This window comes from Porites lutea, chromosome 10, assembly GCF_958299795.1.
Source record: "Porites lutea chromosome 10, jaPorLute2.1, whole genome shotgun sequence".
Taxonomy (NCBI): Eukaryota; Metazoa; Cnidaria; class Anthozoa; order Scleractinia; family Poritidae; genus Porites; species Porites lutea.
Genome location: NC_133210.1, coordinates 24,750,794 through 24,773,692, shown reverse-complemented (window position 1 = coordinate 24,773,692; position 22,899 = coordinate 24,750,794). Strand labels below are relative to the sequence as shown.

At 39.4% G+C, this 22,899-nt stretch overlaps 1 protein-coding gene across 5 annotated transcripts in view; it reads right to left on the bottom strand.

Annotated features, from left to right (window-relative positions):
• Window positions 1–22,899, bottom strand: part of LOC140949815 (phospholipid-transporting ATPase IF-like) — a 46,648-nt gene that overhangs the window by 6,932 nt on the left and 16,817 nt on the right. For 3 of the 5 annotated variants that reach the window (XM_073398946.1, XM_073398949.1, XM_073398947.1), the window contains exons 14-38: window positions 22,003–22,061; window positions 21,408–21,464; window positions 20,281–20,370; window positions 19,566–19,634; window positions 18,237–18,335; window positions 17,513–17,556; window positions 16,688–16,756; window positions 16,133–16,206; window positions 15,279–15,382; window positions 14,688–14,759; window positions 14,543–14,584; window positions 13,696–13,763; window positions 13,184–13,238; window positions 12,585–12,653; window positions 12,209–12,288; window positions 11,542–11,633; window positions 10,094–10,167; window positions 8,803–9,051; window positions 8,213–8,272; window positions 7,940–8,067; window positions 6,719–6,777; window positions 5,649–5,725; window positions 5,014–5,079; window positions 3,803–3,906; window positions 2,258–2,444 (exon numbers count right to left, since the gene is read on the bottom strand). In XM_073398946.1, the coding sequence (XP_073255047.1) occupies window positions 2,258–2,444; window positions 3,803–3,906; window positions 5,014–5,079; window positions 5,649–5,725; window positions 6,719–6,777; window positions 7,940–8,067; window positions 8,213–8,272; window positions 8,803–9,051; window positions 10,094–10,167; window positions 11,542–11,633; window positions 12,209–12,288; window positions 12,585–12,653; window positions 13,184–13,238; window positions 13,696–13,763; window positions 14,543–14,584; window positions 14,688–14,759; window positions 15,279–15,382; window positions 16,133–16,206; window positions 16,688–16,756; window positions 17,513–17,556; window positions 18,237–18,335; window positions 19,566–19,634; window positions 20,281–20,370; window positions 21,408–21,464; window positions 22,003–22,061 (2,147 nt within the window). The remainder of the gene's footprint in view (window positions 1–2,257; window positions 2,445–3,802; window positions 3,907–5,013; window positions 5,080–5,648; window positions 5,726–6,718; window positions 6,778–7,939; window positions 8,068–8,212; window positions 8,273–8,802; window positions 9,052–10,093; window positions 10,168–11,541; window positions 11,634–12,208; window positions 12,289–12,584; window positions 12,654–13,183; window positions 13,239–13,695; window positions 13,764–14,542; window positions 14,585–14,687; window positions 14,760–15,278; window positions 15,383–16,132; window positions 16,207–16,687; window positions 16,757–17,512; window positions 17,557–18,236; window positions 18,336–19,565; window positions 19,635–20,280; window positions 20,371–21,407; window positions 21,465–22,002; window positions 22,062–22,899) is intronic. The other 2 variants (XM_073398948.1, XM_073398950.1) reach the window with 2 other exon arrangements.

Genomic DNA, 22,899 nt, shown 5'->3' with positions numbered 1-22,899 from the left:
GGCATTTCTTGACTCTTCGTGCGGTACAGACGGGTTATTTAAAGAGGGAAACAATTTATATTAACCTTGTCCGACTTTTAACTCTCACACTTAGAAAAACAATAACTGATGACAACACGAACGACTCACAGCACGTTACGACTCAGTAAACTTTAACCACAAACTCAAACCTTCGAATAACCGGCCTTATTGAAAAAAGTACTTCAAAAAAGTATTTCTTATCTACGAAAATTAAACTACATGTATAAAAGGATGGAATGAGTTTAAAATGCATATTGCACAACACAATGAACCGCATAAAGGAAAGTCAAGCTTTTCGTGTAGGATTTATACTGACATACTCAGAAGTTAGTGGCAAGATCAATCAAGGTACCACTGTTAAACACATCTTATTACAGTAACAGCTGTCTTCACGCGCGTAAGGACTGATGGGATAACAGTAATGTCACGTGATTTCTGAGGGGGACGATCTTGGCATACTACGGGTGAAGGTGGCCAAACGCAACGACGATAGTCTGCAGTACAGGTGTTTTTTGCATTTTTTGGGTGAGCGCAGGCGTGACTCACTCTTTCTCGTCTTGTACTTACCTACGCTCGCCTGACAAACGCAAAAAGGAAAAGAAATCGTAGAAATCTTGAAGACCACGTGTCATTGATCTTATCCCATAAACACCTACGTACTTGCAAAAACGACCGGTATTGTGAATTAGGTCTATTGTTCAGTCCTCAGTTGTTTAAAAGGTAGACAACACTATCCACCGGATTAATCTCTATCCAGTGGGTAAGTATTACGCAGACAACTGTGTTATCCACTAGATAGAGATTTATCCAGTGGACACTGGATAGTACTATCCAACTTTGAACAACCGACGCCTGGCATTAAAGATTTTACGTAGTTATTTGGTAACTACGGTTCTTTGTACGAAAACGTGAAGTAAGCAGACACCTTTATGTACAAAAGGCAACTTGCAGTTTCTACCACTACCAGATTTGGGGTTTCTCTATATTTTCGGATTGACATTATTATTAATTAAACCTCACTGGAATTATTCAATTTGAATTAGAAAGCAAACACAAGCTGAACGTTCTGCTGGTACGTCAAATGACGTGGAATTATACCCCACTTACACAGGTTCGAATAAGTTAAATTGTTTCAAGGTAATTCGCACTGAAACGAACGACTTGGAGCTGGGTCAAAGTACTATAGGAGCGACCATTGGTACCAGAGGGAGATCCTCGTTTCCAGGGACACTCTTGTTTTCTGGGAACGAGGTTGCAAGACCAACAAAGGGAAGGAATGTCTACTAACAGCCCCCCTAGAACTATACGCAACCATACTTAAACACGGACTATTAACACTACGATCTTCCAAATAGACCTTTCCACGGTCTTTTTTTTTCCCCAACAGTTAGTGAAAATCCGTCGACAAAGCTTAAAAGAGAGCCTAATGAAATAGTGACATTGCCAAGTTTCGCCAAAAATCGACAGACGTTTGTACTCTGGGGGAGGGGGAGGGGGGGGGGTCATGCTCGCTTTAGACGCATCACTTTCAAACTTGACGCGTTTACCAATGTTAAGGCGCTCTTTTCTGCGGTGTCGACAGATTTTTGTAAAATTATCCTCATTAGTGACTTTAAAAAAAAAAACCGTGGAAGGGTCTATGAATTCTGCGCTAGCCTGCGAGCAAGCTTCCCGGGGCGCTCTGGCGGCGGGGCGGGAAAAGGAAGGAGAGCTTGCAACTACGTCTCTGGAATTTAAATTCCACCTCCAATTTCCCTGTGGCTCCCTGTCGACTGAGCTGTCAGATTTCTGCCAATCAGTGAGAAGCGGAAACGAGCACGAATGTAAACAAACATTGAAAGGCACGTGCCAAGGGTAATCACGTCATTACTAATGTCATTTCCGCCAATCAACATTTCGCACCGACTTTTTCGATGCAAATACTCAAATTCCAGAGACGTATTTTCAAACTCTCTTTCCTTTTCCTGCCCCGCCGCCAGAGCACCCCGGAGAACTTGCCCGCAGGCTAATTCTGAGCAACAATAGCCTGTGCCAGGCGTTCAGATAGTGGAGTGCGGCGCGAAGACCGAGAGCGGAAAAAATTAGGGAGAGAGGGAGGCTGAAGAGTTTGCTCTCACCCCCTACCGCACCCCTTATTTTTTGCGTCTTCCCCACAATATGAACGACTGAAACAGGCTAGAGCAACAACTCAAAACATCACAGACTATAGTTTCTTCAGTTGAGCCGTCATAGTTACCTGCACTTTCTGCGTCTCTGATGGATTAAAATGACGGCCGAACAACATGAATACAATGTCAGGCAGCAGGGACATCAGGATAAGTAAAAGAATTGCTAGCCACACCACTCCTTGAGAAAGAATTTGGAGGAACACCTTGTACATGTCTAACGATATTGTATCGCCAAACTTCAGCTGAATACCTTTCCTGTCAACAGAAAGGAAAACACAAAAGGAAAAAACTTTTTTTTCATCCACTGAAGAGTCGTCTGACTTGATTCACAAATAAGTAAGTAATAGACTGAGACCTTTTCAACGAGGAAGAGATTTTCTCAATACTAAGGAGTGCACGCGCGTGAGCCAGCGTGATTTTGGCGGGAAAACGTAGTAGCCGTCGTCATTGTAAGGTGACGTTAAACGGGATGATTCGCAACTACTATTTTTAGCGCTACACAGTGTTGCAATGCTGGAACAATGTTGTAATAACCATTCAAAACAACGTCGGAACAATGTTGCAACGCTGTGTTGCGCTGAAATCGTCGTTTCGAATCGTCTCGAGTAACATCATCTTTACGAGGAGTTTTAGCACCGGAGAATGTCGTAGTGGTGGAAAAAAGTTCTCAAATGTAAGAGGTTTTATCATTTTCGATAGTCATTTTGTGGTCGTCCCCGCCCAAGAATTTCAAGGTCCCCAAAAAACTGATATTTCTTTTCATTAGCGTTCTATCCTCTCTTTTGATGTCTTTTACGTTCCGGTTTAGAAACACACTTTCATAGCTTTAATTACCCTGACTTACGGGGCATATTATGGGCTCTTTTCTCTTTTTTTAAACTCCCCCCCCCCCTTCCCTGGACCATTGTTCTCAATTCGCCATGTTCTAAACAAGTGACTGAAAACTGTGTACGATATGCGACCACAACGCTTCTTGGGATCGTTGGAGGGGTAGCATGCAGGTCAACAAACGTGGCACATTACAAGTGATAAGTTCCAAACTGCATTAATGGTTTCAGAAATGCAATTACTATTACAGAGTTCTATGTTCTCTTATTGCACCAGGTATGAATTCTTCAGCCAAAATAACCTTAAGAGCGTCTTTAATAGGCCAGGTCAAAGGCCTGGGTTCGATTCCCGGTCAAGACTGAAATTTTTCAGGTTCTTTTTCAACCGCTTAGGTTGTTTATTTAACTGCAAGGATCTTATCCACTTAACATCTTTATCCGCAGTTCAAAATATGATTCAATTACAAACTCGTGACGGCCTGCTGTCCAGTTGGCTTGACTAGCTTTTATGGATAGAGCGATGCGTCAGGTCACCGCAGAGGTCAGGGTTCGCCTAAATTTTTTCAAGTTCTTTTTGAACCGCTTAGGTTGTTTATTCAACTGCGAGGATCATGTTCACTTTCATAAATCATATCGATTACAAATTTAGGCTGCCAATCTGTCATAAATTCGCGCTGGTTGGATATAAAAATGAAATTTAACCACCTTTAAAACATCAACGCACTGTAAAAAGGTTAAACTCAGGAATGCCTGGTTCAAATAAAGAAGACTGTTTTTAGCACTAACCATGTCTCTTCACTGAAAGTAATTGAAGACACGAAAAACACAACGATGGACCCCCACGTGGCCACGTGCGTCATCCACGTCCAATAATGTGTCACTAGCGCTAACTAAAATCAAAAAGAAAAAAATTAATAAAGTTAATCACATTAAAACCAGTCATCTCATGAAACTACGGTCTGCAAATTTGAAGAAAACGGGGGGTGACTGGGGTTTCAACAACTAGGTCTCTACCTGGGTCGTCCAAGTCCAGTAATAGGGACCTTAAGCAACGACGACGACGACGGCAGTGAAAACGTCGCTAAAAAATGAATTTGCGTTCTTTCAGACTCAATCGCGTCTATTTGGACCCGCTAAATATGTCAAATGTAGGCGATTTTTCCTGAAGTTTAATTCTTAAGGATTTCATTCACGATCAAAAAGAGGAAGGAAAATTCGTTGTCGTATGTGCACGTCCTCCATAAAACGTAAAATCAAGAGGTTTCACGTCGTAGTCATGCAGTGGACGTCAAAGAAATATACTAAAAAGCGTGATGCACGTGCAGAGCTGTTGTTTTGATCATTAAACCTATTGTTTTTTATAGTTGTCGTCGTCGTCGTACTTGCTTAAACTCCCTAATATGTCACTCAGCCCTCACTGAAACCAACCATCGGTAAAGTCAATCGCACTGGTACACAGTTCCCCCAGGAAAATAGGCTGACTGTGGTTCCCGCCTTAAGTGGCATGTCATGTTTGATTGTGTCATTAGGGCCATTTATACGAGGAAAAATAAGAAGCGTCTTACATAAGACGCGTCTTACACAAGACGCGAACTGTACCATTTATACGAGCATGTCTTATCTAATAAGACGCGTCTTAGCTAAGCCGCGTGTTATTTTAGACGAAATGTACCGTTTATACGGAACGTTCGCGTCTTATTTAAGACGCGTGTTATGTAAGACGCGTCTTATTTTTCCTCGTATGAATGGCCCTATTGTGTCATTTAAAATTAACTCTTCCCTAGTGTTAAGTTTCACAGCGAGTTATGGGAAAAACTTAAACAAGATCAACCAAACTGCCGTGAAACAGTCCATTTAATTTAAAAGAACTCAACACCAGAAAACCACAGCTTTGAAGATCTTATTTAAGATCTTATGTCAAATTTACTTACGGTGAAATTTAATCGTTCTCGGAGGCAAATTAAGTTCTTACTACAATCCCTTGAATCATTACTTACTTTTAGATTACTAACTATAACACAAACTGTAAACACGAACGTTCCAAACGACCAGTTGCCATATTGCTGTGGAAAACAGGAACAAAGAAAACGTGCATTAGCCCTGTTACTGTACGTGATATTACTGTCAGAATTTCACCTCTTCTTGTATATTATACTTTTTATTCGGAAAAATTTATATATATATAAAGTTTTCATTCACGAGCGGTCACGGCATTAGGCTCGATTACCAGCCACTGTTCAGGATATGAGCCCACGCTCCTCCCGCGGAAATCGAGCCAATCGTAGCACATGATTTCCTTAAAAGCCTCTTTTGTTGTAAACGCATCTCACGCCTACAGAAATGGGATTTTACTTATCCAATCCAAATCCAACGTACGAGTTGAGTTCTTCGTTTATGAACTGTAGTTCATAGACTAGCTGACCCGAGGATGCTAAGGGAAAGGTCTTTATATAAAACATGCCCCGAAAAAAAAAAAAAACCTCTTTCATTCAGAAACTACACCGTGTCCAATGATGACAATCTCATGACAGGATTTGGAAAATAACGATTGTTATTGACCTGTTTAGTAAGGCAAAATGCTGTAATCATCCCAATGTATTCAGTGAAATAAAAAGTGTTAACCGTTACTTACGAGCATAGCGGGTCCTAATGTATCGCCTTCAAAAAAGAAATACGATCCAAAGAATAATACCAACGCATGCCAATAACCTGATGAGAGAGAACAAAACATCTGAGTAAACGCAATAGGAGACGAATATATAACCTTCTGAGCCCAGTTGTTCGAAGGCCGATTAGCGCTAGCCCAGGGTTAAATTTTAACCCAGGTTTCTTTTTCTTTTGTTCAAAAGTATTTTCCCGGATAATTATTTTCCTCTCTTCTTTTTAGAGCATCCAATCATCAAATTGTTGGCAAAAAGAATAAAACTGAATTCGCTTCTCAAGCTTTCATATCTGAAATAAAATTTCGGACTAACCCTGGGTTAACTTAACCGCGCTTTGAACAACTCGGCCCTGGAAACCAGTCCAGATGCTCTACCACAAAGCTACAGGAGACTAATGGGGGCTAGGGCCACTAAACTAGGTTCATGACCAACAAACAGCCTACATACTGCTTATTTTGTTTACCTCACTGGTACTTAATTGCGCCATTTTGGCAAGACAGTATTTCGCGGGATTTTATTTTCGCGATTTCAATAGGCGAATATGAAAAAGGGCATTCAATTTCGCGATTCAAGCGTTCTCAAATTGACTGTATTTTTCAATCTTCTGAACTTTTTAAAATATCGAGATAATTTGAAACAAGCAAAACGTTGATTAACGTTATTTCACAACGAAAGGTACAGTTACGGAATCGAACGTTCCTGCAAAACCAGCGAATAACTTACCAGTAGTTGTCGACACATATATCGTGTCAGTAAAATCTGAGATTCGAATTTTCTGTAAGGGTATTGAATTTCGCGTGTTTAAATTCCGCGGGGATTTTTATTCGCGGGTCTTTAATTTCGCAATTTTTCTACAATCGCGAAAAACGCAAATTTAAAGACCCGCAAAATTAAGTATCAATAAGGTATTAAGAAAAACACAAATTCCGTCAAAAGCGAATTGTGCCAAAACAATAAGAGAACGTTTGCCCTTGAGACAATCAGCGTTGAAAATCGATAAGTAATTCGAAGTATAGGCTAATAGAGATTGTCAACTCACCAGAAACTGTCCAAAAGAAGAATTCTTTCCATGACAAACGATAATTGTTACTTATATCCCTAAAGAAGACACGTAAATTTCAAATAAGTTATAATAGGTATAATTTTAAATTTCGAGTTTGTCTAGGATGACAGGGTGAAAAAGTACACTGGTTGACCAAAAAACAACAGCTACATTCACGTTTGGAATTTTTAAAACGCTTCCCGCAACTTTGAAAACGTCTGCTGTCTAAAAACTTTGTTTGAAGTCAGGTCTTAAGATAGAAGCAAATATTGATTAAATCCACTGTATGAACAGCTCTTGAACGTGAAGTTATTCACGAACAACAAATTAAAATACCAGGGGTTATACATTAAAATGCACGGAGTAATATGACTATTGCCCTTGTACTTAAATGCATACCCCCGCCGTCGAACATTGTGCTGGCGCGGTTGACCACGAGGGTCAATCCTCACTCCTGAATATTAACCTTCGTCTTAGTCGGTTCCAGTCCTCGTTCTACTTACCCACGAATACGTGTGCACACTGCACCAAAGTGAGGCTCAGAATCTCTCCGATATGTGACGCGCCACTTTCGAGATCGGCGCGGCGCGGCGCAGCCTCGCTCCATCACAGAAATCTCGCCGAAATCACGGTTCTTACGGTATGGTTTTCGTCTCCGCGCAAAAGTTATCCGATGACTGTGAACATAGCCTTGGGGCTGATTTCCACTGTTGCGTATTTTTCCGTGAGAAAGCAAGTAAAATTTACGTGCGTAAATGAAATATAGGCAATGTAGGAAAGGCCACGCGTAAACGTAAAAGTTGGGCGAGGTTCAACTTTAACGTATTTGCGTGACCTTCCATACAATGTCTCTATTTTATTTACGCACGGAAAAATTACGCGACAGTGGAAATCCACGACGCCTTTTTGGCTACGCACGTTAACGCACGTTAATTTTAATCGCGTAAATAAAATAGAGGCAAGATATAAAGTGTTGAGATAAAACGTGACTTTGAGCGAAGTTCTACTTTTACGCTTACGTGCGACCTTTCTACACATTGCCTTTATTTTATTTGCGAACGTAAATATTACGCACGTACGCACGTAAAAGTTCCGCGACAGTGGAAATCAACCCTAAGACAGTTGATTTGGGGGTAACGTAATATATTCCCCTTTCAAAGAACAATAGACTCCGTGCTCATGTAATAAATAAATAAATAAACAAGTTCGCAAGCCTACCTATACAAACGAGGTTGACTTTGTAATGCATCACTGCCAACGTTTTGTTCAAAAATACCGTACACAAAAATGGGTAGAGAAGTGAAGACAATGTTGTATGAAGTTAGAAAAAACGCATGATACAAAGGCTGCAAGACCAAAACAGAAACGAATGGAATTAGCTCGTGCGGACGAGGCCTTAGAAACGAGTTGATGTTAAGCACGATACAAAACTTATTCCAATTATTCCTTTGCACAAAACTAAAAAAAACTGCAATCAGAAAGACTACCTACCTGCCCAGAAAAAGCGTTGAAAAAGGCGTAAAAGAACTGCGGCGTAATAAAACTCACATTCTGTAATGGATTAGAAAAGTTAAGCGATTAACGAAATAACATTCAATGTCGAGAGATTAATAAATACCAGTTTTCATAAGAATCAACAGTACGTCGAATTATTAGCCCAGAGTGAAAGGAAATATATATATACGGCCGGAATGAACTGACGGGATCAAAAAATTAGTATGGTGTGACCATTTAAATGAGACCACTTCAGCACTACTTTATACACATGTTACTGTTTATTTTGAGTACCTTTATGCCGTACTATTTATTTAGTACGTAGTTCTAACTTTTGATTCTGCGGATGAACCCCTGTGGTGTTACCAATACTCTTCAATGGTGCTATTTGTTTTTCAGTATTTTACAAAATTCAGTTTCATATTTCTCGAGCCTCCATTTCAAAGGAACACTTTGCGATATCCATCATAAAGGGCATGAGTCTCATTAGCTTGATATCTTGACGTATCTGGTTCTTCAAGTGTGCTGCTCTTAGACGGGAATAGCTGAGTGAGGGCGCTTTTATGGGTGCATATGGCAATAGGTACCTTATAAAAAAAGTATTGGACCATGATTGCAGCTCTGACGTAATACCAGTGGCCATGAACGAGAAGCACTCTGCAGAGAAACTTGAACCTTGCTATAGCATAATCACTGGTCCGCACGGCCTGTCGTCCTTCTTTACCCATCACGCCTATACCAACATGAGCTTCTTGGATCATGCCACAGTCATTAGCACCATCGCCTATAGCCAGGGTTACGGGCTTCTCACGGGAACTCTTGACTAAATGGACAATCTACAGTCACAAACACATACTCAGTCACTTCAAGACAAGACTTAAAAAGTTCTTCTTTCTTAAACAAATATACTCTTTATTGAGCTACATACTTTTCTTTTTTCTCTTTTCTTTTAAAATAATCCATTTTTCATTCAGTACCATTAACTCACATGGTGTACCCTATGGTTCCAGGAAGCCTATAGTGTATAAAGGCTTCCTAGTCATTACCACTTACCACATTTGTAAATAATTTAGTTAGAATAGTGCCTATTATCTTTAATGTATCATAAATTTCTTGTATCTTGTTCAGTGGATCCCGATTGCCCGCTCAGTAACATCATTCCGAAGAAGAAAGAAACAAAGTATCTACTCAGAAACAAAAGTGCTCATCGCCTGGATATAAAGAGACCGATAGATTTAAGAACGTTTTTGTAAATAGGATTATTTTTAGATATAATCTTTGATCTTTCTATTATTTGTATACAGTATGTCTTATGAATTTTTATCTTTTTATTTGTATACAGTATGTCGTATGTATTTTTAGATTCTCAACTGCTGATGTAACTTAAGATATGTCTTTTTATCTTAGGAGAATAAAGATTGATTGATTGATGTATTCTTATGTGGCTAATGGCAAAATAAATGAATGAATGAAAATCGACTGTACTATATAAGAAGCTCTAGCATCCGTCTGCACTTCGTCTATAATGGATTACTACTCACTCTATGTAGAGGTATTGCAAATTATATATGTCAGAATTCTATTTTTCTTGAAGATAGCTATTTCTTTGTCGACCTTTGAGGATACCCATCTTGGTGTCAGCTCGCTCTGACAGGCAATTTGCTAGCAGAGGACACAAAAAGTCAGTTGTTATAAGTTTTGCACTTCACTCGTGCCGCACAACACTTCGTCAGGCGATGGTGTCCGTTTGCTATGCGGGACTATTAGCAGTACTTTGCCAGCGAGTGATAACGACACTTTGATATTCACTATTAGCAGGTTAGTGTTTTAGTAGTTGCTGATGGTTACTGGATTTGTGGGGACTAACCGCTGACTTACCTGAGCCTTTTGTAATGGAGACATTCTGCAGCATAAAACTGCCACACACTGACGGCAGATGTCCACAAACAACCCTGCAGCACAAATAAACGGCAAAAAAAAGCTAATTACAGTGTGCTTAAAATTTCAGCCACGCCTTAGTTATCGCCTAAGCCCAAAAGAAGAACAAATGTATTGCTTTCCACGTTCGAGTGAGGCCTTTAACTGCTGTAATAATAATAATTATAATAACAATGATAATAATAATAATAATATTAATAATAATGATGACGATGATGATGATAACAATGATAATGACAATGATAATAATAATAATAATAAATAAAAATTCGAGCTTTCGCCGATCAACAGCATTATTAGGGATAAGAAAATATTCCGCTTGGAGCTATATATATTTAGTTTAATCCAACTAGTGGTCTATTATCAATGGTTGATTGCTTGAGTTGCTACTAGGCTATATCTTATAACCTACTAGTAGCGAAAAGCGCCGGCTTTGAAAACCAAAACAGTGGCGGCTGAATCGCGTTTTGCTAGCTGAAGTTGTTTTGTCTCGATATTTATGACCAACTAGTTGGATTTTACTAAAACAATCAATAGCCCATTCAGGCTCGAGGAATGATTGTTAAATAGTCTTTGATCTGGCAAGAATAGATTTGTTTTTTCACAGAGGAGTTTTCTGGATTTAGTAGACCTAAACAAACCAGAAATGAACGGACGCTTGACAACAAGCGTTCGTTGTTGTAATAGGCAGATTTAGAGCGCTTTCCATTTGTCAGAACTGACCAGCCAGACCATTACCGTCGCAAATTTCCCTTTTAATCAAAACTCTCCAGCCAGGTTAGTCAATTTCTGAATAGTATGCACGAAGGAGGTGGTTTTTCAGCAAAAACTCTTGGAAAAAGCCTCTTTCATTTTCAAACTGACTGGTCGGGCAAAGGTCCGGCCGGCCAGTTCTGACAAATGGAAAGCGCCCAAACTAAAGACAACTTGACGATGGCGCGCGCAGATTTGATCAATTGGCCAATGGCAGAGCGGCAAATTGAGCACCGGCGGTCGTGCTCAGTCCTTTCCCCGCGCTTTGGTGTCCTAATCAGACGTTGTGTTGTCTTTGCTAAATCTGCCTTAAGAAAGTTCTCGAATATATTAGCTTCTGTAAGCTACTCCGAATTCAAGGGAAAATAACGTTTATGTATATGTATGTATGTCCCTATGGCATTGAGCCTGGTCAACATGGTTCATACGGATCAGAAAAACCAGCGAAAAATTATCCCAATGATGAACAGTACCATGAAGTGTCCATAAGAAAAATCAGCGACCGCATAACCGTTCATAGGTGTATATAATATTTCGGTAGGTGGACAGTCGCGTTCTGTATCGAGCTTCCTTAAATGCCGCCATGCGTGAGGAGGATATGTGACCATTCATTCACACAAAAACAATGCTCTTACCAGTATATGGACCCTTGAAAACAAGGCTTAAACTAGCGCCGTCTATCACTAAGCCGTATTGTTTCCTTGAGCCAGGGGATCTCCGCTCTAATCTATGAAAACAATATAAAAGAACGTTACTTAGCTTTTCAAAATAAGAAATTTGACCCAAATAAAGACCCAAATAAACGCTAACACTGTAAAAACATATTCCGCTATTCATAAAACAACTGCTGTAGCTGGAACTATGCAATTGATTGAAATTAAAGAATTGTTGCACTTATAACAATGCTTGGGTGGCTGTTGAGACGTTGAATTAATCGTGTAGGGATATTGCACTTGTAACCGTAGTTCCAGTCTCAGTTATTTAGAAAAACAGCAACAATCCATGAAGAAAATTTCGCATTCGGGGACGCGAAAATACCGTCTATTGTCAACCAAAACTTAACTCCCCAGAGTTTCTCGGGAATTTTTTTTGTACCTAATATTTTTCAATAGTCACGCCTGCAAAATAATTGAATGACCCGGGATTTTAATGTGCGCTGGCGATCCTGAGACTATTATAATGGTATTTTAACGGCTTGTGCAAGCCGCAAAGAGCAACTGTAGCCGCAGCACAAGAAACGTAACTGGTGGAAAACCAAAACTGGACTCAGGAAACATACAAGATTTTCTTTAGGTAAAATACCTTTCACGGCATTGAACAAGTTCGTCTTCGCACTCTCTTTCCGTCTGCTTCTTTGTGATAAACATCATCTCCATTCCTGTCTAAAGAAAGATTAAAATTATTTTATGCTAGCAGTTAAATTTACATGCCATAGCTTTTTTATTGCGATTAAAGGAAACCAGGTGCTGTAGATTTCTATTAGTTTCTAGCAAGTGAATGGTGCTTTTCGTGTGCTGTAATTGGCTGGTCTTGAGGTAAATATCTCCACTGTCCAAAATAATTGACCGGCGCCGGCCACCCAGGCTATACAGATGGGCCATCTGAGTCCCGTTTTACAGGAACGCCAGTAAATGTGTAAGAGTATGCTAACGTGGAAAAGTCTAGTGATCATTGTTACCTTAAAGTGTCCACAGGAGTGGCTGATATTAACAGCTGTTTCTTCTTTATCGCCGGTAAGAACCCACACCTGAATTTCAAAGAAAAGCAGTCAACATACATTTCAGTAGACCCTAATGCAATGTGTCACAAATTGATAGTCCTTTGCTGCTTGTCAAAAACATGGTACCATAACGACACAATATGTTAGAGAAATATTGCAACGGAAAGGTCCTTACTAGCATCAAATTCCTTATTTTTCTACGCCCTACAGCATTCCTACCTCTCCAAACATGGTGTTCTGTACCACATTTCTGACCAGTTGTAACGGGATTAAACATTAACCGGAATTAACCATTCCATGCCCAAATCCTAACGATCGAATACCCGTATCGCGTTGTATGCCTGTTAGCTGCTTCTCTATCATAATTTTCAACAAATGTTAGTCACCGATCCTGGAAAATTCCTTTCCTGGAATGCCGTTTGCTAACAATCACTGTGTGTAATTCTTATGATGTCGATACAGAATGTTAACATGCAGTTACCTCTCACCATGATTTCCTTTCATTTCATTGGTAGTTTTGGTGGTCACAAAAGGGACAATGGGTCGGTTAAGCTTACCTTGATGCCTGCCATTCGGAGGGCTTCTATAGTTTGTGGAACTCCGTCTTGAAGTCTGCCACAAGGAAAGATGATGAGGAAGCATATGAACATTTATTGACATAGTCAAAAAGATAGATGTCTTAACACATTCAATGCCAAATGTAGTTAAAGGCAAATTTCGACCAGATTTCCAAATTTCATTTTCTAAAATTTTGAAAAACAAAGATATTCATGTGAAAGTACAGGCAAAGAGCTGTCATTTGAATGGTCACATCGTAGGATTTCGTCCACAAACGCAAAAGTTACAGTCACTCTAGTTTACGCAAAATAAGGAACGGGGGAAGAAAGGGGGGCAAACAGAGTGTATTACGGGAGCGGGGAGGGGGGGGGGGGGGTCTAAAAACGCGCCAACAATACGAATCGTATGGATACATTGTGAAGCGAATGGTGTTTACTGACTTCGCTTCTCCGATTCTCTGGTTCATACCACTTGATAACATCGAAAAGAGGAATACAACAGGTTTATCTACCTATCTTCCACGGCCGTGGCTCCAAGGACGTGCAAGTCTCTTTCTACTTCCTCATAAACACGAGCAAGCTGGAAATAAGCACAGGTGGATAGATAAGTACAAGAATCGCATTAAATGTTATTAGTAATATAAAGAGTGAAACTTTAATTCAATTCATTGCTTACAATAAATATTTCATGTATTCATTCATCTGTTCATAGTTTATCAACAATTGATTTGTTAGTAAGGGAATGTTCAACAAAAAATAATGAACAAAACAAAAGTGGTAAATTCGCCCGTGTAAGGGAATCCGGAATCCGGATTCCGGAATTAAGGAAATTTTTGCTGGTGGATTCCGGAATACTGTTCAAGAAATCCGGAATCCCTCTAACGATTGGAATCCAGAATCTAAGTTCCACTGACAAAGGCTAAAATCCAGTGCCTGGAATCTGGACTCCACGGCGTGGAATTCCCTTATACGGGGAGAGCAAATACTCAGCAACACTATCCAGTAGTATTTAACAATAATTCCTCGAGCCCGAATGGGCTCTGAGTTAATAGCCCACGAGGCCGAAGTCTTTAGCTAGTTAAAGCTAGACTTTAATCCTCTTTTGCCGCCAAAAAGCCAGCGCTTTTCGCTACTAGTGGGCTATAACATATAGCCTATTAGTAGCTCAACCAATCAGAACGCAGCATTGATAATAGACCACTAGTTGGATTTTACTAATATTCAATAACCCGGCCATAATGATATTTTTGAGTCCCTGAGCAGTTAAATTCTACTACAAGTTGCTTAACGGTGTTTTTCCTTGGTACCACGTACCAATTTTAATACTAGACGATTACCAAGACCGCAATAAACAAATACCTGTTCTTCTCTGTCATTGATGGCTTGCTTGGCTTTGTTCAGCTAAAGCAAGTAAAGATTACACAGTATTACCTAAAATCGGGGACCGTATACATGGATATTTCAAATACAGTACATTCCTGGATAAAATGCTGTTTCGGCTTACCTTTTCGTCTATTGTAGAGTATTCTTCATCAGAAAGAAATCTACGTGCAACAGCTAGTGTTCTAAGTCCTTTCTGTTGACATAAGGTGAATATAACACCATCAAAAGGGAGTTATGTTCAAGCCTTTTTCTTTCTTAATGCGTGCGCACCTAACCACTGGAACCGGGCCTCTGAACTAGCGGGTTACCCCGACTAAATAGTGAAAGCAGGCGTTTTGGGCAAAAAGGTGAAGACGCTTAGCAACCTAATTTCGACCCTTGCTTTTGTACAGATCCTACAGTCGTGAAAGCTTGCATATGTCTCTTTGCTTTTTTCGTGCTTCCAGTCTTTCTTCTTTCCTTCCCTCTTTCTTTGAGGGCTTTCTTCGGTCGGTCTGTTCGTTTCTTCGCCCGCCCGGCACCTGTCCGTCCGTCTGTCTGTCTGTCTGTTTGTATGTCTGTCCGCATGTCTGTCTATCTCTGCGGTCTGTGTCTGTCTGTCTGTCAGTCAGTCAGTTTTTCCTTTCTTCTTTCTTTCTTTGTGCCTCAGGCTGTAGTCCTGAAGACAGTATATTTCATTCGGGCAACCAGGTATCAGAGTTTGCATACACACCTCGGCGTACTCATTGACATGATCTAAAGTGACATCTCCAGGACCAGACGCCAGTTGATTCAAGACAGCAGTCTCTGCTCCTTTCACTAACATCACATACTTATCTGCAACGCGGCAAAAAATAATCTTGTCAGGATAGTTAGAAAGGATGACGCCAAGAGGGAAAATTCTACGCGAATTTGTTGTGAGGATGCATAGAAGCTTTTTTTCGTATTACTGGTACTATAACGATTTTTAAGCGTTACTTTCCCTTAAACGAATAATTTCGCACCGTTTTGTGCCCCTTCCCCCGTCTCCAACAAAAATGGTTATTCTTTGATACGACACTTCTTTTGTTAAGATGTAACCTTTTTTACAAGCCTATGAAAGTCTTCTACAAGAACCTGAGATGAATTCTAGCAAGCTTATGGCTTAAGTGTGACCTGGAAGCAAGCCACATGAAATAAAATACCGGAAGTGGACATTTTACATTCTTGGGCATTGACAAAATTGTTTCGGCAAATCCTCTACTCCATAAAAGTAAAGACACTTAGCGATACAAATTTGGGTGCTACATGGCATATTAAAAGGGAAAGGTCTCAATTTTGGCGTCACTCAGAAATGTCGGCCTTTTCTTAAGGACAGTAACAGCTGATACTCAACGCTTTTCAAAAGGATCGATAGGCGGACCAATAATGAAACTGGAAAAGCATTAGGGAAAACTCAACTTGGATGTGCTAAGCGTAACCTGATATCGGATGTTAGAAGAACACGGGAAAAAACCTGCAAAATATCATAGGCCCTGCCCTTAGAATTTTTTTTCCAATATTCCAAGTGGGTTATTGCGCCTAAAAAAGTTGGATCTATATCAAAACCTTGTGGCGACTTTACTATGACACTCATTCGTTTTCTTGTTGAGTCAAACTCGAGAACATGGAGAAGGGTGTATCTGAAATTAAGAAAAATAATGAAATAACAATCAATCACTTAATTATACAGTGACTGTTTAAAATAAGTTAAACCTCACTTAAAATTTTCGACATGAAAACAAACCAACGCGCTGAGATGTTTCCGGATATCTGATAGAAAAAACCCTCCATCGAAATCAATCATTTTTCAATTGTATACTACCGGTAGCATTCCCCGGAAAGAACGTCCAGAAATCGCGGCAGCTAAATTGGCTGATAGTAAATTGCAAAAGTAGGAAGTTCACTCTAACCCTTCACCCTCAAAATAACAAAACAAACGAACAGATTCAACACAGGAGTTACTTCAGGAGTCAAGGGAGATCACTGCTACGTCAATGCAATTTCAATGATTTTTGTTGAAGAAGACAAATAGCGGCGAACGAGTAACAAAAATGTCCCCAAATAGCACCTATTTTTCTAACCTCTTTTTGGTGCTTGATGTGCGACGGAACACTCACTAACCTCTCAACTGCGTTCCCAACTCTGACTTCAATATCATCACCAATTTTTCCTCGGTAAGTGACTCCAAATCTGCACACAAAGAAATGCAGCTCGTATGAATTTGTGTAATATCTCTTAGAGTAACATGTATTGTAAGTATTACGCTTTACGTAAAGATTGAAACCTGTTTTTTTTTTTTGTCAGTAACGGAGATCATTGAAACATCGATCTATTAAGAAAAACTTTTGCGACGTAGTGTCGAGCATGGTGTTTCTAAAATACGGCCAATCATTCAGGTGTCCCCAAGGAGAGAATCCACTGGACTTTCATTTGTTTTTTTTTTTCTGTTTGCAGAACTACAAAGTGGTCCTAATCTTTGAGTCTGTAGATGAAATTTTTCAGGGTAGTTTTCAGAGTAATATACAAGATTCATGTAAAACTGTTATAAGTTATTACGCTGCACGACATGTTTTTTTAACTTTGGTACTTGGAAGAATTCTACAAATGTGACCATTCAAAAAACATTAGCTACTGGGCAGTTTCTTGTTTTAACTTTTGAGTTTGGCCGTTCTAATGAAGGTTAAAAAAATACTGCGATGGCATCTCTGTAATGATCATTTTATTCAGTGAATAAAATACCACAGCAGTGACTGAACAATTGGTTACTTTCGGTGTTAATGGTGAGAATTCTAAACAATTTCAAATGGAAGGTCATAACAAATAATACTATTAAAGACAATAATAAATTCAGTTGAAGAATAAATAACTCTTATTGAAACAGATAACTGAGAGAAACAGTAAAAAAGCTATCATACATAAAATCATTCAATAAAACAATAAGCATACCTAACAGCAGCTTCCACAAGAGCTTTCTCATCTGGTGACGACGCCTGAAAACAACGTAATATACACGATTTTCATCTCAAATGGTCTAAATTTTGCTATATTGCAATCAACTGAAGTCAGAAAAAGTTTGGTTGGAGTAAGGTTCCACTTACAGTTATTTTAGACTATACTTTCATTACATTCACAACTCTTTTGAAGCTGTACTGTCAGTGGCGACAGGGTTCATACAATTTTTTAGGGCAAAAATCGCAGGACTTTTCAAGGTCTTTCCTGGACCCTATTTTGAGATTTCAAGAATTTTTCGGAGTTTATGCAGAAACGCTAAAAAATGAGAGCTTGAATTAATTATGGAAACATATACGGGTGATGGATATTCCCGGTGCCCTTATGGCTAAATGTACCGTGGAGTAATAAGGGAGCACTGGGACGAATAAACAAATTTCTCTATAGTCTGCATTTGCCCTCTATCCTTCAAAAAGTTGTATGATCTGCGCTAAAACATTTAAGTACTTTCAAGAACATAAAAAACAACAACAAAAACAAATATAAGTACTTCAAAACAAGGCCTAGAAATTGAACTCCTGAAATTCAAGTCTTTTCAAGACGCAAACGAAACCTGTAGAGATGACGCTTTTTAATCCAAGCAGTTCTAGATGACAGGGTATCTGGCCACAACATTTTAAACAGATGGATATTATTTTCCCAGAAAGGACGCCAACGTTACCTGGTAGTGATAATCATAGATTGCATTGGGACTTGTCTCTCTGGAAGCTTGTACAGTATGGCAGAGCGACAATGCCAGGAAAAACTCCATCACTTCGGACTAAAAAAGACATTTCCAACACAAAATATATATAACATATTCAAACGATAATTACCATTATTTTCACTGTTATACGACTGTCCAGACCAAAATTTCAAAACTTATAAGGCGCAAATATCTTTATAAATATATTTTTGTGAATCAAATGATACAAAGAACGCCGGCTACCGGCGCGTATGAGCCGTTTGATTGATGAAAATCTACCTCAAAGTAGTGCTGATTTCGAAGTTTGCACATAAGTGAAAAACGATAGTAACTTCCGATTTCTAAGGTTTCTGCAATGCTGTGCTGTGAGGCGGGGGGAGGGGGGGAGGGGGGGAGGGGGGGGGCGACGTGTGCCAAAGAGTTACTAAAAGTGCTGAATTGTCATCTGCATATAGCCTTTGGGGCGGCACATGCCTCATTAAATCTACACAATAATTTTCAAGGAGTTATAATAACTCCTCTAGTGGGGTTAATTTAACTCCACAAAGTGGAGTTGATTTTTAGGGAGTTATTTTAACTCCAAAAAGGAGTTTAAAGAACTTTTCTTCAGGAGTAAAAATGACCCCAGATATCTAGGAGTTAAAATAACCCCAAAAAAGAAATTATCCGGTACCTAAAATTTTTACTCCACTTTCAGAGTTAAAGTAACTCCAAAAAGAGTAAAACCAACCCATGTAAGGAGTAAAAATAACCCCACATTTTAGGAGTTATTTTAACTCCAGACTGGGAGTAAAAAGAACTCTTTTTCAGGAGCAAAAATGACCCCAAATTTGGAGTTAAATTAGGAGTTAAAGTAACCCGATAAAAGGGGTTATCCTGTACCCAAAATTTTTACTCCATTTTTGGAGTTATAATAACTCCCTAAAAATTACTGTGTAGGCATTAACTTTTCTTTATATGAATGGATCAATTTAGGTTCCTGGGAAACTTCCCGCCTACCGCTCCCCCTAAGGTAACATTAACACTTAGGACAAAATGATGGCTTAGGGGAGGGGTAGGTTAGCAGTTTCCCGGAAACCTAAATTGATCTAGATGAATAACGTGCATTTACAATTTCAGTGATGTAGGACCAATTCCAACGCATTAATACTATTGGTTAAACTAGACAAGCTCATTTGTGAAAGCGAGACTGCAAAGGTCGCCTTACAAGGTAGTAAATATGTAATTCCAATTGTTATACACAAAAACCGAAAAAATGTTCCACTAAGGTAGGGGGTAACAACGGAAAAAAGTAATAACACTTACACCAACATTCTGAATAGAAACAGATGGACCATCGGTTTGATCTGCTACGAACAGTTGGCTGTTTAATTCCTGTAAGGACACAAATATGTAACAAAATCACGTCACAACAGAATCAAGAATTACAGTACAAGAAATGATTGCTACGTTGACACACTGTATTTGCATTGCACCTATGTGTAACACACTTTTAGATGGCGACGCCCCCCCCCCGCCCCACCCCGCTTTAATTTACTACTTAACCAACTACACCCTCAACCTGACACATATGTAACAACCTGTGAATTGTGACCATGTCTCTAAAAAATGTTTGTTTGAAAACGGATTAACTCCCCTGCGTACTGGCCTAACTATAACGATCTTAAACGGAGCAGTATGAAAACGGGATTTTCTAGAACCCCCGAAATTATGGACTTTTGTAAAAGGTAGTCTATTGTTTACATGTAGACATGCAAAAACAGTTTTTGAAAACGTTGACAACGTACCACTACTCATTCAAGACCCGGCTTCTTACAAGCAAGCGGAGTGTTGCAAATGACAGTTTAGCGAATGACTCCGACAGAAAACTCATGATGTGGTGTGCAATTTCGATGCCTTAGTATGGACAACCGACCGAAAACGATTCAAAAACACTCGTGTGGACACGGTGCCTTTGATGCGTTTTAGTCAAAACGAGAGCAGTGTGTACAGGACCTGTGTCTGTTGTGCATCAACTTACCACATACTTCACTCCATTAACAGAGCATTCTCTGAATTGCATGTCATTTTCTGTTAGTGTTCCTGTCTTGTCAGTAAATACATACTCGACCTATTGATAGCAAATCAAGCTTTTTAGCACAATTTCCCCCTCCGCTCTCCATTTCACGCTACTATCCTTGAACAGGCAAGCTATCAACCTCGTCCCCAGGGTGTTCTCGCTTTCCAATATGGCGGCGGCAGGAAAGACCCTGGGGACGAGGTTGGCTAGTCATTAGATAATAAGCGATTTACATTTGTTTATCGTGTCTTATGAAATTGGGCCTGTTGTGGACATGATGAGCGGACAGATGAAATTCCAACGATTTTCTTTTGAAGCATAAAGATCTGCATAATAATTATAGAAATAATGTATGCCCGACAGCTTTTCCGTTTTGTCCGACTAAAATGGTCATCTAGTTGGACATAATCATTAATTCAACGAAAAAATATTTGCGACCCAGAAAATCAATTAATATTGCAAAAGGCAAGAACGCCAGTTCCAACTTTTAAAAGTCTCTTACATGTATGAAATGACTTTTTTGCAAGTTAAAATCTTAAGTGTAAATGCATTATTCTGTAACAAAACATTATGCGTATGACTTTTTTACAAATTATAATTTTAAGTGTAAATACATTTGTAACAATAAATTATGTGTACAGTAAATTATGTGTATTGCTAAACAGACCGTTCCGCGGTTGTTTTCAACTTTTTACATGGACATGTTCGGGAAAATCAGTTAACACCACTGGAAAGAGCACCTTAAAATAAGTAAAACGGCCACGTTTGAAAGTGATGCGACCGAAGATATAGCTCAGCAAAGTTGCGAAAATTTACAGACGTTTGTATGGTGGGAGGGGGTGGGGAATTTGTGCCCTCCCCCCCCCCCCCCCCCCCCCACCACCACGCAAAGATCTGTAAAAGGTCGCGACTTCGAGGGACCATATCTTCGTAATTTTTTCACAGATCACTTTCAAGCTTGGAAATTTTACTCATTCCAGCGGAATTGACGGATTTTCTCCAGCTTAACCATGTCAAAAGTTAAAAAAAATCGTGCAAAGTTATATTATTTTAAGAGGTATACAGATCAATGATTCAGTTACATGTACCTGTCCAAGTTCTTCATTCAAGTCTGAAGTGTTGGCAATGGCACGCTCATCTGTTTCCTAATCACAGTAAAACCAAATTTCTCATTTTGTCGTTAATACGTATCAACATGAAAAGAGCTAATCGAAGAGCCACTGGATAGGGCAGTACACACATATTTAATTGAATAATTTCATCACACTATTTGAGAGTTTAGAGTAAGTTTTGGAAATCAGTGCAACCTATAGATTAGTTAGTTATCTACCAGCTGGTAAGAGACTAAGAAAAATCTGTAGGTTGCGCACGCAATGCTTGATTTCTGATTACAGCGCAAACTTTGTTCCGTGTGATGATGCGTTTGTCGTCATTTTCTTTAAAACAATGAATAATAAAACAATTACTAAATTCGTTTCTTGTGATATCCTAAATAATGAAGGTCGTGGTAAGCGTTATCAGCCTCGGCCTTCTGCTTGGGTAATAACATTTAGCTCGACTTCCATTATTTCGGATATCAAAAAAACCTCATCCAATAATTGTTTGTTATCATTATCAGTATCATTATCATCATTATTATTATTACTATTTTATTTTTGGATTAATGTTAGGTATGATTCTTACCTCATGATACATCTTCAAGTCCCACGCGAAAAATAAAGCACCAATGAATTTTTGAAGCTCTAAAAAAAGCAAACAACTCTTAGCAACAGGCATGCATGTCAAAAACGAGGGCATGAAGAAACAAACTATAAATGGCAATTCATGGAAACAGTTATTATTATAAATATACATAATATGCATACGGTCGAAGCTCCCAAAAGCAGACACCCTTTGAAAACACGAAACTGTCCGAGACTGGTGCTAGATGATTACGGAAAATGGAAACTTATGGGGGCCTGCATTTGTTAACGTAGAAACATTTCAATTAGCCTGCGAGCAAGCTCTCCATTTGGGGGATATTGTGAAAAGCAGACGCGCGAGAGGCACGCGAGAGAAGACGCTCGCTCGCGCGTTCTAGCGACTCGCTTCGCTCGCCCAAATAGGAGAGCTTGCTCGCAGGCTACATTTCAATCAGAAACTAGGACTATTGTGGTACAAAACAGTTCACTTATTGATGAGAGCTTAAAAACAAAAGAGAAGGGTAAATCATTTCGTCTTGGAAGTGTCTAATTGGCTGCTTAAGCGCGGCCTGTGTGACTAAAAAGTTTGTACGAGAGTCGAAAAAGAGGGGTTCTGTCAAGGCAGACTGTAAGAGTGTATGTTATGAGCACTTTGACTGTACTATTAACTACAAATACAGTAGCCTGCGAGAAAGCTCTAGTTTATTCGTGGATAAAAGAGAGGTCACACGCACGCCAAGCGACAAGCTTGCTCACAGGCTACGAATACAACTTTAACAAGAAACTATGCAGTGCAATAAATCATGTGATTTATTTTGTCAAAATATGCATTGAAAAGGTTAGTCTGTTTCAGGCTCTTGGTCAGAGCAGACAAGCAAAAGAAGCGGGCGAGCAGTGA